This window comes from Euleptes europaea, chromosome 8 (genome assembly GCF_029931775.1).
Source record: "Euleptes europaea isolate rEulEur1 chromosome 8, rEulEur1.hap1, whole genome shotgun sequence".
Lineage (NCBI taxonomy): Eukaryota > Metazoa > Chordata > Lepidosauria > Squamata > Sphaerodactylidae > Euleptes > Euleptes europaea.
The window spans coordinates 52,373,582-52,390,191 of NC_079319.1; the positions used below are offsets into that span (position 1 = coordinate 52,373,582).

General features: G+C 43.4%; 1 protein-coding gene across 1 annotated transcript in view; it reads right to left on the minus strand.

Moving 5' to 3' along the window:
- Window positions 1-7,478: 7,478 nt before the first annotated feature.
- The window catches only part of GATA6 (GATA binding protein 6), a 38,343-nt gene continuing 29,211 nt past the window's right edge, over window positions 7,479-16,610 (minus strand). The window contains exon 6 of the mRNA XM_056854479.1: window positions 7,479-7,812. Coding sequence (XP_056710457.1) covers window positions 7,645-7,812 — 168 coding nt within the window. The 3' untranslated portion in view covers window positions 7,479-7,644. The remainder of the gene's footprint in view (window positions 7,813-16,610) is intronic.

The following is a 16,610-nucleotide window of genomic DNA, read 5'->3' on the forward strand; positions in this document are numbered from 1 at the left end:
AATAACACTGTAGATTTTTAAAAAACAAAACAAAATATATACCTTGGTGCTTACATGTAAAATTTTAAAAGCATCTGCACCTTTGAACACATCTGTTCCCCTGGACAGATTTTTAAAGTGTGTTTATCCATTCACCAGAAAACTGGGAAACACTTTAATCGCCCCTTTTTGCCTCCAATATTTAAATTGTTGCAAATCTTTTTTTCTTCTTCTGAAATTTGGACAGGCTTATATTCCTCATCCAAGAAAACTTCCAAGTTTTGATTGTACAGCTTCCACCACCCTGCAATTACTTCACAGTGATAGGACAAATGCTCTCAATAGGAATAGAATGTTTGTGGTTTTAACAGAGAATGTGACACACCTTAACTCTAGAACGTTTTCCTACGGCTAGTCACAGTTGTGTACTCCCCCCCCTTTTCCCTGCTACAGTTTCTGTGCAGTGCTACTTGAGTCCCATCTCAAAGCCCAAACTCCATATCAAATCAAGCATATAAATCATTCTAATAAAAGAAACGCCTTTAAGTATAGCACGTGGATCTTTCTTGCAGTTTGGTCAGTCCTGAGCAAAGTACACTTTTATTGGGCCAACGTTGTGCAATAAACACAGGCTCCGGAGACCTTTGTCCTGCTCCCTCCCCACAGAATTTATGTTTTGTTTGCATTTGGGGGTGGAGGGCAAGTGGGAAATGTAAGGACTGTTGTTTTAGAGTCCTTATACTATGCCACATATTATGAAGGTGATCCCAGAGCAAAATTAAGAAACAGCTGGTTTTGCTGAGAGAAAGAATTAGGAGATGTATAGATTATTGTGATCATGGGTGAATTGAAAACAGGGAAGAGATCAGTCATTTCATCAATTGGTGGGATTAGGAATTACAAAGGGCTTACAATACTTGCAAATTGATTTTCTTTCAGAATAAGAGTCAAGCTGAAGATATTTTCAGGCCATTAACAAGCTTAGAGCCATTCATGTATGAGCCTGTTGCTCTACAAGGCCGGTTGCATGAAATGTATGCTCTGCTACAGGAAAAGGAGGCAATACATGAAAAAGGAAGGTAAAAGATTTAAGGAAGAAATTTAAAGGAAGAAATTGACACCAAAAATGTGGATTAGAATATTTAAGGATGTCTTTCAAATGTCAAGGAATGTTGAAATTGGGCGGGGGGACCTAGAGGCTGCTCTTTCCCCAATAATAATGTCAGAGTAGGAACCAGATTAGTCGTTTGCAGCAAAAAGAAACAGCAATCTTGTGGTATCTTCAAAACTAACAAAAAGCTGCAGCCAATCAGAATACACTGCAGGGTGCTAGGTAGCCTATCAATCTGAATCCTGTTAATACATATTTGATTTTTTCATGTGACGGATTATATATTCCAAGATGCAGGCCTCCTTGGTTGGCTGAGTATAAGCCATCAGAAATCTCACTTTAGTGATATGTATTACATTTCTATCCTGCCTCTCTTCCATCACAGAATTAATGATGGCATACCTAACAAGTAAGGTGCCATCCTTCAGGTACTAGCTGGAGATCTCCTGCTAGTGTAAATGATCTCCAGCCAACTGTGATCAGTTCACCTGGATAAAATGGCTGCTTTGGCAATTGGACTCTATGGCATTGAAGACCCTCCCCTCCCCAAACCCCACCCTCCTCAGGCTCCGCCCCAAAACCTCACGCCGATGGCATCGAGGGACCTGGCAACCCTACCAACAAGATCTCCTAATTAGGCAGTGATCAGACCCAGATTTACATAGCTTCTGCAAGGTTCCTGTGGCTTCCCACCTTAGCTAGGGTTAGATCCAGAGGAGCATTTCTGTCCATTAGGATGATACCCAACTCCCTCTCCAGATGCAGTTTCCAGTGCTGGGGGCTTGCAGCACGAACCACACTTCGTTCTACCTGAACAAATCCTCCATAGGATCCAAACTCCTGATACCTATGTTTAGCCAGCTTGATCGAGGGCCATTTCTTATCACTTGGATACTGAACACATCACATTGTGCAGCTGAATATTTGAATGAGATCCTTTGAAAAGCATTGTGGTGGAAGTGACATGACAAGTTTGCTTGCAGTGACTGAATTATTTCCATATGGTCAGCAGAAAATAGTGGTAAAGAACAAATAGTCCATGACAGCTGCCTTTCCCCCCTTTACTCTCTGTTTGTATACATATTTGCCCTTTGGTACAGGTCAAAAAGTGCAACTGTTAAGAAAAGTAATGAATCTTTCAGCCAGTCACCACTCTGAGACTCAACCCCATACTGGAGTCTCCAACACGGAGACATGAGGAACACACACAGAAACACGTACACTGAGTGTTTGGGAGGGCAGGAAGAACATCCTTCTCCCTTAAATAACTGATCAACTTCTATTAATGGCATACACACACACAGTGAAATATGAGCTTACATAAATCTATTGATCAATAGAGTGTTGGTTTCCCCTCCCCCACACTCACAGACATCATGGACATGCAATTTAGGCATGTCAGTCCAATGCACTAGTTCACCATGCACACATGCAATTGTGCAAAAATGGCTCTTTTCAAAATGCTGCAGCATAGAATTAAGCTCCCAAATCAAGTGATTTGTAAGAAGCACACATAATATAGTTTTCCTGTCTCAGAAAGAGTCACTCACATGTGACAACAGCCTTTATTTAATAGACCATCCTTTTGGCTATGATCAATGCACCAATGCACCAATGCATCCATTACTTGGCGACACATGGTGTGCCTGAATCACTGAATAGTTGGTGCTATCTCTTCTGAATTTTCTGATCATCCATTTGAGAGTTAGAGTACTTATTCCAGGCAACTGTCTTCTCTAAAAGATCAGCTGCACTGCCAGAACCGACAGCACCAATCGACTGTTTTGCAAGGGTGATCCCTGCGTATGGGACATGTGGACAAACGTTTGCTGTATGTGAAGATCTCTTGAGTGAAGCCACAGTACCTGTCCTTACTTTTGATGAAATATCAGCCCTACTTTCTTACCTATGTACAAGTAACTTCTGTTGGTGATGCCTACTATGGCCATTTATGCAGAGGTATTTAGTTGGCAGACCCTGCTGGACTGCTTTGAGGCTTCCTTTGCATTATTCATGATTTTACGGACCTTCAGACATGCCTCGTTCTTCCCCTGCAGTACTAGGATCCTGTTTTAGAACGAATTTAAATATTGCTTTGGGGCAAGAGCAATGCAAATTCCTCCCAATTCCATGCATAGCTCTTCAGGTTTCTCTCCCCATGCCCAATTTGGCTTCTCCCTCCCACGTGTCTGTCCCTCCCATCCAACCCCTTCCCTCAAAGCAAAGCACAAAAGAGGGAGTTAAACCTTCATGAAATTTGCAGGGAAACACTGAAGAAGGATGCAAAGGTTGGAAGGCAGCTCCCGAGTGGGAGCTGTTGAAGAAAGGTGGGAAGGAATACTCAGCAAAATCACATGCAGTCCCTTTAAGAGGTGACCCGCCCCCTCCAAGTAAAGTGCAACAAAGCTGCGTTTTCAGGGGGAGGAACTCAGAAGCTCCATGATTCATTGGGGATGCAAAATTAATCACAAGGTTTTCCTGGAATTTGTGGAGGGGGGGTACCCTCATGCATATGATGTTTGAAAATTTGGAGCAGAAAACTGCAGCAAACCAAACGCAAATTTCCCCTGCATAAATGACCAATGTCTAAAAATCTAGTTCAATAGAAAAAAATGACAACAAAACAAATGATGGAACGTAATTTTATTTTTTTAAGAAGCTGCTCACCTTGACAATGCATATTGCTATAATAATGGGAGTGAAAAAGATGGCTGAGCTGGCAAAAAGAAGGGCAGCAGCAGAAAAGTGTGTGCAAAAGTCAGCAAGAGGGCAAAGGGGCATCAAAGGAGAAGAGAAAGAGCAGATATGGAACATAAGAAGATCCCTGCTGGATCAGTTTAGTGGTCCATCTAGTTCAGCATCCTGTATCACACAGTGGCCAACCAGTTGCCCTGGAGAACCAACCAACAGGCATGGAAGCCAAGGCCTTCCCTTGATGTTGCTTCCTTAACAGGAGCCAGACCAGAATGGTGTAACAGCCTTGGAAAGGGGTCCTCACCCTGATGTAGAGGGAAGGAAGAGGATGCTTGCAGTGGCTCCTGCCTGCCTCATGCAGTGGGGCAGGGGACGCTGGCTTGTGGTGGCGGCTCATATGTGGCTCATAGAAAGTTGGGGACACTGGTTCTCAGGGCAAATCCTGTGTCTTGGACAGGGTGGGGGTGTGATGGTTTGCAGTGGTGGCAGGACCTGCCCATCCCCTTTGTGAAAAGTGAGGGCCACCAGCTGGTGGCAGTAGTAGCTCCCACCCACCTTGTACAGGGTCCACCTGAGGCTGGGTGGGGTGCCCCCGGGCAATCAGCCACTGGGACTTTTCTCGGAAGCCTTAATGGCCATTCTGCCCCTACCTCCTAGCAGCTATCAATACATCTCTCAACTGCCAAATCTGAGGATACTTAAATCCAGAGATTGACGCCATGAACAGAAAAGACATATCTTTCTAGAAACCGGAAGAAATCCCCAGGTCTGCAATAAAATCTGAAACCTTAAAAATAATTCATTGGGGGTTATCCCCCCCCCCCGATAATGGAAGTAGCACCTGTAATTTTAAGACACAAATGCCCTTAGTGGCCGTTGCCTGGCAACCACAACTGTATTGCCAGTGTGTGGAAGGGGATACAGGGGAAAATGAGGTGACCGATGCAAGTCCTTGGGAGTTTGTCACTGTTCAACTGAGCCTGGCTACTGCATGATTGAGCCTGGTCCAGCACCTGGCACTGAGTAGCTGGTTTTCCTGGGGAGAGGCTTCCAGGGGGAGGGAACAAAGGAAAGCTGTAGACACTGGGGCAAATAAAGGTGGGCTGGTTAGTGGGACGGGGAGAAGGAAGGAGAAAAAGGGGAGAGGCTCTTAGGGAAAGAGGATATAGTGTGGGAGGGGGAAATCAGATGTCCCATGCAAAACTTTGTGGACCACCTGCTTGTATTTTTCTAAATGCCCTGTAAGACACTTGAAAATGTAGAAATACCTACCGTGGTTGTGGATGGCCTGGTTTTAATGCTTTCATTACCATAGTGAGGTTCCTCTTGGGAGATAACCATTCAAGTAGCCAAATTCTGCCTCCGGTCTAGTTGGCTTCGTAAATGGCTAACTGAAAACGTTTCCCAGTAGACGATCTTTCCTCCTCTTCTTCAAATCATCCTTCCAGAATCATCAACTTTTATTATATTATTTTATTATTTTAACCTAACTTTGATTTTTACCCAGAGCTGATATTGTATCGTAATAAAACTTAAATAACTACCATAGTGAGGACAGATGGTTTAATATGATGCAGTGACAGGTTGGGGTTTGTCAGGAATACTGAGGGAGGAACAATACGGAAACCCTACTGCACCCCTCAAAATATCCCTTTCTAGCATTCAATAATCTCTTAGGGGCTTAATTTTCCTTGTCTTTTCTCCCCATGAAATTCAGCTGCTCTCAACACAGAATCCCTTCTGTGCATATTTAGCCCATTTGTAGGCTTTTCTCCTTTTTCTTTTGGTGAATTTACAAAGTCTATTTTGAGGAAATATATTGAGGAATTTCCCAAGAATGTACCTGGTCTGTGGCTGGCCCCAGATGGAGTGGCTTTTGTTATCCACAAAGAAGCCAACGAGTTTACTATTGGATGTTGGGATGTAGATTTCTTTACTGCTTTTTTGGCTCTTCAGTTGTTTAATTAGGCCACATTTTTAGTCCATCTTTATAACCACAAGCATTAGAAATTTGCTAGCTGAATTGTTCAGGATTATAACTAGAGCTTCTGAGCTGTACAAAAGTTCCCGTCAACCATGCAGACATTACTTACCATAAATGTGTAAAGGAGAAAGAATAGTAAAATAGATTAACAAGAAAATTCCCTTTTACCCTTCAGACATCCCAATCAATTCTTGCCCTAAGGCTTCTGTATTATCCATACAACACAATAGCACAAAAATAGAAATGCAGGAATTTGACAAAAGAAGTTTGCGTGGAAAGGCTGAAAAATCCTCCCTGCAGACTGTATGGTCCACAATGGTCTGAAAAATCTTGTCAGTGCTTCTGGTGGATGAGAAGATATTCAAGACCAAAGCAGGTTAAGACAGTTTGTATCATGGACACTAGAAGCCTGTGTTTTTGATTGATGCTTACCTCACTCTTCCAAACTGGCATGTAGATGCATCTTGGTATAGCGCTCTCTAACATAGCAAAGATAAATCACATTGTACAGAAAACACATAACCCTTTTTATTTTAAAACCTTCAATGAAAACAACTTTCCATATGAAATTCCATTTTTAAAAATGTATACCAACCAAGCTATGGGTCAGTTACATTATACAGATTGCATATTTTAAAGGAACCTAAATATTTGATGGAGTATTTACATAGGAATCCATTAGGTAGTAAAGTTTCACTGCAGTTGATATTTCTCTAGCACATACTTTATTCAGTGTCAAAGTAGTGAGGATGAACTGGTAGTTATCTAGAAAAGCTTATGACTGGATAGTCATTTAGGGTCAATTTTTTCCTGAGAAAACATTTGTTCTTGAAACTTTTGTTTTAATAATCAGTAACGCATAAGTAGCACATCTTTGTTGCAATAAAAACCCTACAGGGATGCCTAGTTAACCTTTCTTTTAAATTATTTACGTACCATTAAGTTAAAAAGTTTACATTCATTCCATTCATTCATATAAAAACTGTTGTTAAATCTTATGCTTACGATTTAACACTGATTGCTGCAACACAAATTGCACTTTTATATAAAAAAAATTATTGTATGTATGGAAGGGGGAGGGAAAATCTGAATGCTACCCTGTTGAAAATTTCCGACTGACTATGTATAGTTCAGCCCCAATATAGGAAACTCCCATCAACCTTCATCACAGTACATGGGAAAAACAATAATGCAGCCTTGCGAGTACTTTAAACAAAAGTTCTTGTTAGCCAGTCCTAACTTGAGAAGGGTGTACCAAATGTGATTTACTTCATTGGGTGAGATGGAAATCTGTTTCTTTTTTAAAAAGCTATTCAGAAACGTGGGCACGCTGTGAGGAGAAAGCTGTAGCTGGAACACTGACTTGGGAGAGGAGACCACATCAAAGTGTCAAGTTTCCTGATGTGCACGTTGGCATGAGTGGTTCTGTGTCACACTATCCCTAACCACGAAAGCTTTTGCCTACTTTTGTCTCTAAGAAGTGTTGACACCAATCAGATCCTGGATGTCGGTTGTGTGGGAGTGACACAAATACATCGCAATCCTCAAATACACAAGGCAGCGCTGGTAGCTGTGGTGAAGATCTACTTCTGGGACTTATCAATAGTGCAGAAGGGCACCCCTGGGTGGCGGTGGAGCTAACAGAAGTGGTTTAGCCTCCCTTGATTCTCTTGCATAGTTGAGGATCTGGGCAATCAAGCAGAGACCTTGGGAGTAAACACCTCTAGAATCAAGGCACTGAGACAACTGGCAAGGAATGCCCCTGCCAGCACTTTCATTGCTTCTTGGTCTGCTTGGTACAAGAAAAATACACAACGCAAAGGGTAGCCAACTATAGGTTGCAGCCCAGTGTAAGTATCCATCTCCGTCACCCAATTCACGCTAGTGCCAAGGCACACCAGGAATCCTGTCTCACGGAAGCTGTAACTTCTGCAGTGGAGGTCAGGCTGACTCCTGAATATAGCCCTTCTTGACCCGAGTATTTGAGTGTGCTAGTCTCAGGACTGGCGCTCTCTCCTCGGCCAGGCATCACTGAAGAGACTGCCTGCAGCAAAGATAAAGGGGGGGGGAGATTAAGTAACACATCTTTGCCAATAACACCATTTTTTTTTTGGCCTGGAAACAGTTCTGTTTTGTATGTACAGCAAAGGCTCCATGTAACCCACAGGGCCTGAAAATTTGCTGATGTCAGCACATGAATTGCTTCCAGTTTACAATCCACCAGTTCACACATAACATTTCTCCAAAAGGCTGCCAACCTCCAGGTGGTGCAGGAATATCAGGCAAGAATAGCTAACAACACTGACAATGCTAGTGAAAATATAGGGTGTATTAGTGCATAGGGAATTAGTACAAGGACTAGCAAAATATTTACAAATATGTACAAAAATAGTTTCAATAGTCCACACAGGTACAAAAACTCCAAAGATTACTGCAATGGCAATGTAGCAAAGGCTTGTCTTGAATAAAGTTGAATAGGAAGACAATTGTTTCTTTTTTCTTCTTCAGTTCCATTCAATGTAATTCTTCAATGCATGCACAGTAATATATCCAATGTGGTATTTTCTTCCATATAGGATAAAGACGCAACTATGTAGACTTCAACAAATAAATTCAATTCCAATATAGGATTCCTTATATTAAATACATAGTTGCACAGACGTTTCTACTACGTAAACTGTTCCCAGTGGGATACCTATATGGAAGAAAATATGTAAGTTCCCCAAACTTTTTTTTGGGGTGGGGGGACTTTGTACCATCCACGGACGTGTTGAAGATCAATTAAGAGATATATACCCAGAAGATTTCAACACCAATTTGAATTGCATAGAGACTGCATCAAACTTACATGTATATATATTGTATATAAGGTTTATGTTTATGTATCCCACTGTGTTCTGTAGATGTTATATGTTTAAACACCAATAAGCATTTTGATACTTTTGTACTTGGAGACTCCTGTGCAATTTTTCCTAACCTACGGTATTAGCACGCAGGTGCCTTCTTTTGGGACTGCAACTACCTGGAGATTGGCAACCCTATCCATGGGGCCTGTTGCGTTCTACAGGACAATGTAAAAAGTTTGCAATCTAGAACATCATGCCTGGGAAGAAGACCTTTGCAGTGGGTAAAATCACAACTTGTTCCAACACAGCATTTCCACTTTCTAGCAATCATTTTACCTTCTCCAGTTTTGGAAAGGCTGATTTGTCTCAGGATAAATCCTGTCTGCAGAAGCTATTTAATCTCCAGGGCTCTCTAGGAATTCAGGGGGCAAAGCTGTGCATATTCCCACAAGTAGGGCAGCATAATAGAGGAGGAGGGAGGATTCCTCTTGTCCCCCAGTGGCAGCTTGCTTGTTTTGTAAGTTGGGAACGGGATACAGGGACAGAAGAGCCATGCTACTCCTCCTTCTCCAGGATAAACAAGTGTGGCAGAGGGGAGAGGCAAACATGTTCTTTGTTTGGCCTGGCAGGCAGGCACAGGAGGCAGGCAAAGGCAACAGGCAGGGAAGGGAGAAAGCAGGTGTGTAAATGACAGACATGCTGTCAAACCAAAACAGTGTGTCAATTCCCCCGCCCCACTCCCACTGCACCTGCAGGGGACAAAGGCTTGAAAGCGGCTGTGATCTTTCTTCTCTTTCCAACAAGTAAACCAGGTATAAGGAGGATGTGTGAGAGAAGGGTCTGAGTTATCTCATATCAGTGATGAGGACCCATCATCTGAGAGCCTAGTCTTATTGTCCCTTTAATGCTATGGGAAAGTATTAAAGCCTGCAAATACACAGGGTTGGATCCATCAATCTGGCAGCAAAAGGCACCGACAGTCACGGACCTTCCCTGCTTCCCACTCTTCCCAGCAGCTGTTTCTGACCACAGGAAGGTTTGTTCCCAGTATAGCATGGATTAATAGTCATGTGGGTTGGGAGAAAGGAATGAAATCACATCTTTTTGCAGTGTGGAGCAACATCACCCCTTCCCCCTCTCCACTGCAGCTTCCTGACCTGCAAGGCTGTTAGTCTATGCAGGTCCCATGAGCCCTGGGCATGCTTTCCCTGGGTCAGGCATGGCTGCTGGGATGAGGGGGATTAGGGTTGCCAACCTCTAGGTAGTACAGAAAATAGACAATGCTGTAACAATATAGCCAAAGTGTAATAAGTATGAAAATCATACATATACAGTAACATTCAATCCAAGGTAGATGTCTTGAAAGAAGAATAAGTGGTAAAGGGATATGATCGTTTCAAGTAGGCTACTGATTGTATCCTGTTTAGGAACGTTGTAACCAGCTGAACTTGTCTGTGCAACCATGTATCGGCGAATTATTATCCTAATTTAGGAAATTATATATAAAAACAACACATGGTTTGCCTTGCTGATCCCTATGGGAGATTAAAATTATCGGCTCTAGAAGCTTCATTTTGAAATCAGTGTACATACTGAAATCTTAATTGAACGAGACTGAGGAAGACTTGATCGTATTCCTTTACCACTTATTCTTCTTTCAAGACATCTACCTTGGATTGAATGTTACTGTATATGTACCTATACACTTGTATATTATATGTATGATTTTCATACTTATTACACTTTGGCTACATTATTACAGCATTGCCTATTTTCTGTACTTTCTAATCTGTGATATTAGTACAGAGGTGTTAATTTTTTATTGCTTAACCTCTAGGTGGTGGCTGGAGATTTCACACTATTAGAATTGATCTCCAGGCGACAGATCAGTTATCCTGGAGAAAATGGCCACCTTGGAAGGCGGAATCTATGGCATTATACCCTATTGAAATATCTCTCCTCCCCAAGCGCCACCCCCTCAGACTCCACCTCCCAAATCCCCAGGTATTTCCCAACCCAGAGCTGGCAACCCTAAGCGGGATGCAGGAAACAACTGTGATCCTTGAGTCTGCAGTTTGCTGGATTCGCCCCACAGCATCTCATTCAGACTGCTCCTTCCCTGCTGCTATTAGCCCTGGTAGGGAGGGAAAGACCACCTCAGATTGCATGTAAAGAAAAGTGGGGGGTTGAATTTTTAAAATGAGTGCACAGGCCAGGGAAGCCATACTCTGCCTCCTCTCACAACACTGCTTTCTGCATTTTTCCCCTTACACAGATGACTTCTGGAATCAGTGCTGTGCACACACACACACACACACACACTCACAGAGAGAGAGAGAGAGAGAGAGAGAGACAGACAGACAGACAGACAGACAGACAGACAGACAGACAGAGACTCCCTATCTGCTGCTTGGGCATCCCAGGAAAGGAGAAAAACTCACTCACTCATGCTAATTTATGCCTTCCTGTACCCATTCTACAAGGGAGAATTTTAATGGCTTCTTAAAATGGGGATGTTTTCCCTTTCCATCTGCAGTTTGGCAGAGAGGGAGAGAGTCAGCTCCAGAGAATTCCATCCCAGCTAGGATAGGGGAGGATGATAGTTGGAAATGTGTTTCCGGTTAAACCCCATAATTCCCACAAACCCTATTCACATAGAAAGTGATTGGATTCTGCCAAATTTTAACAGCAAAAGAGGAGCCAAGCCTTCCCTCTCTCCTGCCTGCCCTCATTCTTGCAGCTGGCTGTCTTAACTCCTGCCCCGGTCCACTGCTGATATTGGAAATTAGCTGGGGACTGGGTAGGGTTGCCAACCTCCAGAGGAGATCTCCCGCTATTACAACTGATCTCCAGCTGATAGAGATCAGTTCACCTGGAGAAAATGCTGGCTTTGGCAATTGGACTCTATGGTATTGAAGTCCCTCCCCTCCCCAAACCCCGCCCTCCTCAGGCTCCACCCCAAAAATCTCCAGGTATTTCCCAACCTGGAGATGGCAACTCTAGGGGTTGGGGGGAAGAGCACTTGGAGAAGTGGATCTTCGGCTGGGAGAGAGGAAAAGGGTTCTGCTGTCCTCACTGAGTTGGCCCTTCAGAGCCAACAGCATCTTATACATTGAACATAAGAAGAGCCCTGCTGGTTCAGGCCAGTGGTCTACGGAGGCCAGCAATGGGGCATAGAGGCTGAGGCCTTCCCTTAATGCTGGCTCATGGCACTAGGATTCAGAGGTTGACTGTCTCAGAATATGGAGGTTCCCTTCAATTATCATGACTGACAAACCTTTCCTCCATAAATCTATCTAATCCCCTTTTAAAACTGTCTATGCCTGTGGCCATCACTACATCCTCTGGCAGCGATTTCCACATTCTAATAATTCACTGCGTAAAGAAGTATTTCCTTTTGTCAGTCCTGAATCTACTGTTCATCAGCATCATTAGATGCCCAGAGGTCTAGTATTTTGGGAGAGGAAGAAAAACTTTGTCAACTGTCTCCACCCCATGCATAATTTTATAAACCTCTATCATGCTCCCCCCCTACCCCCGGTCATCTCTTTTCTAAACTGAAAAGTGCCAAACCCTTCAGAGTTTCCTCATAGGAAATGTGTTCCAACCCCCTAATCATCTTGGTTGCCCTGTACTTTTTCCAGCTCTGCAGTGTCCTTTTTGAGATATGGTGACCAGAACTACACACGGTATTCCAAATGAGGCTGCATCATAGATCTATACAGGGGCATCATCATATCAGCCATTTTATTTTCAATCCCTTTCTTAATAATCCCTAACATAGTTTGCCTTTTTCACTGCTGCAGCACACTGGGTTGTCATTTTCATTGAGCTATCTACTGCAAGATATTTTCCCCATTCATTCTCAGCAAGTTCAGACCTCATTAGCCTATACTTGAAGTATTTGGGGAGGGGAGGGACTTCAATGCCATAGAGTCCAATTGCCAAAGCGGCCATTTTCTCCAGGTGAACTGATCTCTATCAGCTGGAGATCAGTTGTAATAGCAGGAGATCTCCAGCTACTACCTGGAGGTTGGCAACCCTATAAAACTAGCATGGAAAGGTTCTGCAACTATGGGAAACTCCCAAGTGGTCCAGGCTTCTTACATTGCCCAGCAACAAGTTTCTGTGACCCCCATGGTGCTGGAGTTACACGAGGCCCCAGTTGTAAAGCCCATTAATGCCTTCTCTGTAAAAAAAATCTAAATCACCAAAAGCACCCACAGGGGTTGTTGAAAATCAATAAGCATGAGAAATTTTAAAACACCAAAGAAAAGAAAACAGTTTTTCATAAATCCATCCTGAGTCTATCAAACAGTTTACTGTGTCATGTCAGATACTGAAAATGGCAACATTTTACTAAGAAAAGCTTAACAGATGACATCATTGTGGTTCTCACTAACACTAAACTTAAAAGTGTCCAAACCCGGACATACTTTGAACATTAAGAATGCGAGCATCCCCCGAGTTTAACCGCTGAAAACACCCATCATATTTCAGGCAAAGAAAGTTCCCTTCTGATTCATTTATTTCAGACAAAAGCAAAATGCTTTCCCACTTCATACACTGGACATGTGCCAAGTGAGCAATTTTCACAGACATAAGCTGAAAAGTTCTTCAATTTATCTCAAAATTACCAAATGGGTGGGGAAGTCAAAAGGCAGCATTTGATGGATCTCCCTGGGGACTGGGGAAAGGTGGTACAGTAAGAGCAACACACTGAGGAACACGTTGGCTTCAAATAATATTTTACCATTTTTCAAATGAAGAACATAATTTTACAATTCTGACTGAAACAACCCAGCAACTCCAGATTCCCTTCTGGTTACAATCTTGCAAATCTGTAGCCTTTGAACAGTTTATCAGTCATAAATTAAAATTAGAAATGTTCCTTTTAAAATATATTGTTAGTTATCATTAATACCTCTAGAAATACAAAGCCTGTTTCATCTTTCCGCCCTGTGTCCTTTTAGGGGCCAATGCAGCCCATGTACATTCTTTCTTTAGATCTCGGCTATGGTCCATTACAGCGTGCTTAATAGGAATAATAATAATATTTATCCTGACAGATACATCTTAGTTAATCTCTTCTGTTATTAAATGTAGCTATCTCATTTCAGTCAATGACAATGCATAGTTGAGCTTCTCTTCCCATACAAATCAGTTGAATCAATCTACTGATAACTGATTGCTTGGGACCCAAATGTCTTTTCTTAATATGCATGGTATCCAGTCACTCCCCTCAGCTAGATCAGGGGTGTCAAACTCATTTGTAACGAGGGCTGGATATGACATAAATTTCACTTGGTCAGGTTGGGTCATGCCTCATAAGATTGAGGCGGGGGGTGGGTGGCTTCCTCAGCTGGCAAGCCCGCAGCAGGCTCACCAGTCCAGATCGGAACTGGGGTGGTGGTGGTGGAGGAGGGGCCACCTTGGCTGGCTTGCGGGCTGGATAAGAGACCTCAAGGGGTTCAGATCTGGCCAGTAGGCTGTATGTTTGACACCCCTGGACTAGATGTTCCATGGGCACATGCCATTTCTGATGGCGCAGGGCACCTCTCACCATCACGAGAGGTTCTTCCACTAATGGAGGAGTCTCTCGCATAAGTGGGATGCACTTTACATCCATGAAATGCTCAAACATAATGTTCAAATTCATTTCCCCAGCACTTGAATCATAATGAGCTGTGGCTAGGGAAATGCATTTCAGCAATGAATCTATCCCTATTCTAAATATGGGACAAAATGCAGCCTCATAAAATATCTCGGGATAAATACAAAATAGGGAACAGCTTTCACTATCACATAGGACAACAGGAAAGAACCCTGCTGCTCTGTACATTATCCTTGGGAGTGACTGCATTGAAGTCAAATTGCAAGCTGGTATTCCATCATCTGGCCAAGACACAATACCAGGACAAATTGGGGAAAGGGTCTGGGAAAAGGTCATACCTTCTTAAACAGCTCACTTTTCCTCGGTAGGGAGACCTGTTACACACACTGAGAACCATGGTACTGGATGGGGAAGGCACAATCTCTGCTTAAGGAGCTGGTATAGCAGAAGTGACCTTAAGAAGCATTCTAGCCCTGTTCCACACAGCTCCACAGTGTCAGGCCATTCATGCACATGCCAAAGTCAGCCTAATCTTCCAGTGCATTTTTCACAATGATTTATTTATGGCACAGGTTCTCATGCTGCTGCTCGTTTTGTAACTGCGCTGCTTGAAGGCCCAGCACCAAACCCTATTTTAGGCACAAGGAAGCCATGTGAGTGCCTTTATCAGTGGCACCGAGCACGGCAGGGAGCGCAGCTGTGTGTGACAGACACTAGGTCTGGGCAACATGACAACCTCTGGTGGGTATCCAAAACATAGTATCAGTGTGAATTCCAGAAGCTGACCTTGTGATAAGCGATAAGAAGTCGGAATGGAAAAACAGCAAGGCTTCAGCAGAATACATGTACTTGCCGGATCCCAGGCCTTTATAAACGATTGCAGAATTACCCCAACAAATTTCATTTGTTGTCCTAGAGCAGACCTGTTTTGCACCTACTGAAGCCAACAGGCAAAAGCCAGGTACGCCCTGACTGAGTTCTGCTGGGCTTTCAGCTTCAGAAATTATTTTCACTGCCCCATTGATATACTCTGCGCACACACACTAGCGCACTGCCATTTTACTGCTTTAGCTATTCTTGTCCTCAGCTGGGGCAGTGAAAAGCCCGGTATATTTCTTTACACTATTTAGTAACTTCTGTTAGCAACAATCCCCAATGTAGTGCTCAGGGGTGCTGTGGGGCCTGCCAATGTGCTTTCTGGTGCCTACTTTCTTGCTGTGTGTCGGGGATAAAATCCAAGGGTCTTAAATGAAACAAGACTAACAAAGCATTGCTCTTATCCCTGGCAGGTGCATCAGCATTTGAACCCTTGGCGCAGCCATAGACACAGCTTTTCTTATGTCTCTGTGCTTGGAAATCTCTCCCCACGGCTGCACGTGGAGTAAACTCTTTTCTTTGGAAGCCGTAATGAAACAAAAAGCTATTTTGAGGTGATGCTTGCTATATTCTCACAAAATGCCGAAGGAACTCAACAAGGACCCCTGCCCTACAGTCTGAGGAGTAGGGCAATCAATTGCTGGCTAGAAGACCTTATTTATTTATTTAGTGCATTTTTAGTGTGTCAGGCTTGGGTCTAGGAAGTCCAGTTTCAAATCCCCTCTTTGTCATGAGAGCTTGCTGGGTGACCCTGCGTTAGTTGTGCACTTTCAGTCTAACCTACTTCACAGGGTTGTTGTGAGGATAAAATGGAGAAGAATTATGTAAGCTACTTGGCATCCCCATTGGGGAGAAAGGTGGGGGATGTGGAGACTGTGGGGATGCCCAGTGTATGGAGGGCAGCTCCCCAGACAAGGGCCTACTGGGAAATTTCCCAGTGAGTTCAGTGGACAATCTTCCCCTGAATATGACAGAATAATATCCCAGATATTGCAGAATAATATAGATAGTGCAGAATAATATCCCAGCACTCTCTGCTTCAAAGGGAAGCAGTCCAGGTGACTTCTAATCCTCAAACTTCTTGCTGCTTGGAGAAGCAGGAATAGGGTTCCCAGGTCCCTCTTCACCACCAGTGGGAGGTTTTTGGGGCGGAGCCTGAGGAGGGCGGGATTTGGGGAGGGGAGGGACATCAATGCCATAGAGTCCAATTGCCAAAGCAGCCATTTTCTCCAGGCGAACTGATCTCTGTCAGCTGGAGATCAGTTGTAATAGCAGGAGATCTCCAGCTAGTACCTGGAGGTTGGCAACCCTAAGCAGGAAACATGTAATAATGCAAGTCAAAATACAAAACATATTAAAAGCAGCTAGTGCTGAAGATGTGGGTTGCTAAAAAAAATGCATCAAGAGCTGATCACACGACTTTCTGGAGTGTTGCTGCTGTATAATAATCTGGCAGCAGCTAAAGAATATAACGTCAATTTCTTTGAGAAACAAAATATCACAGAC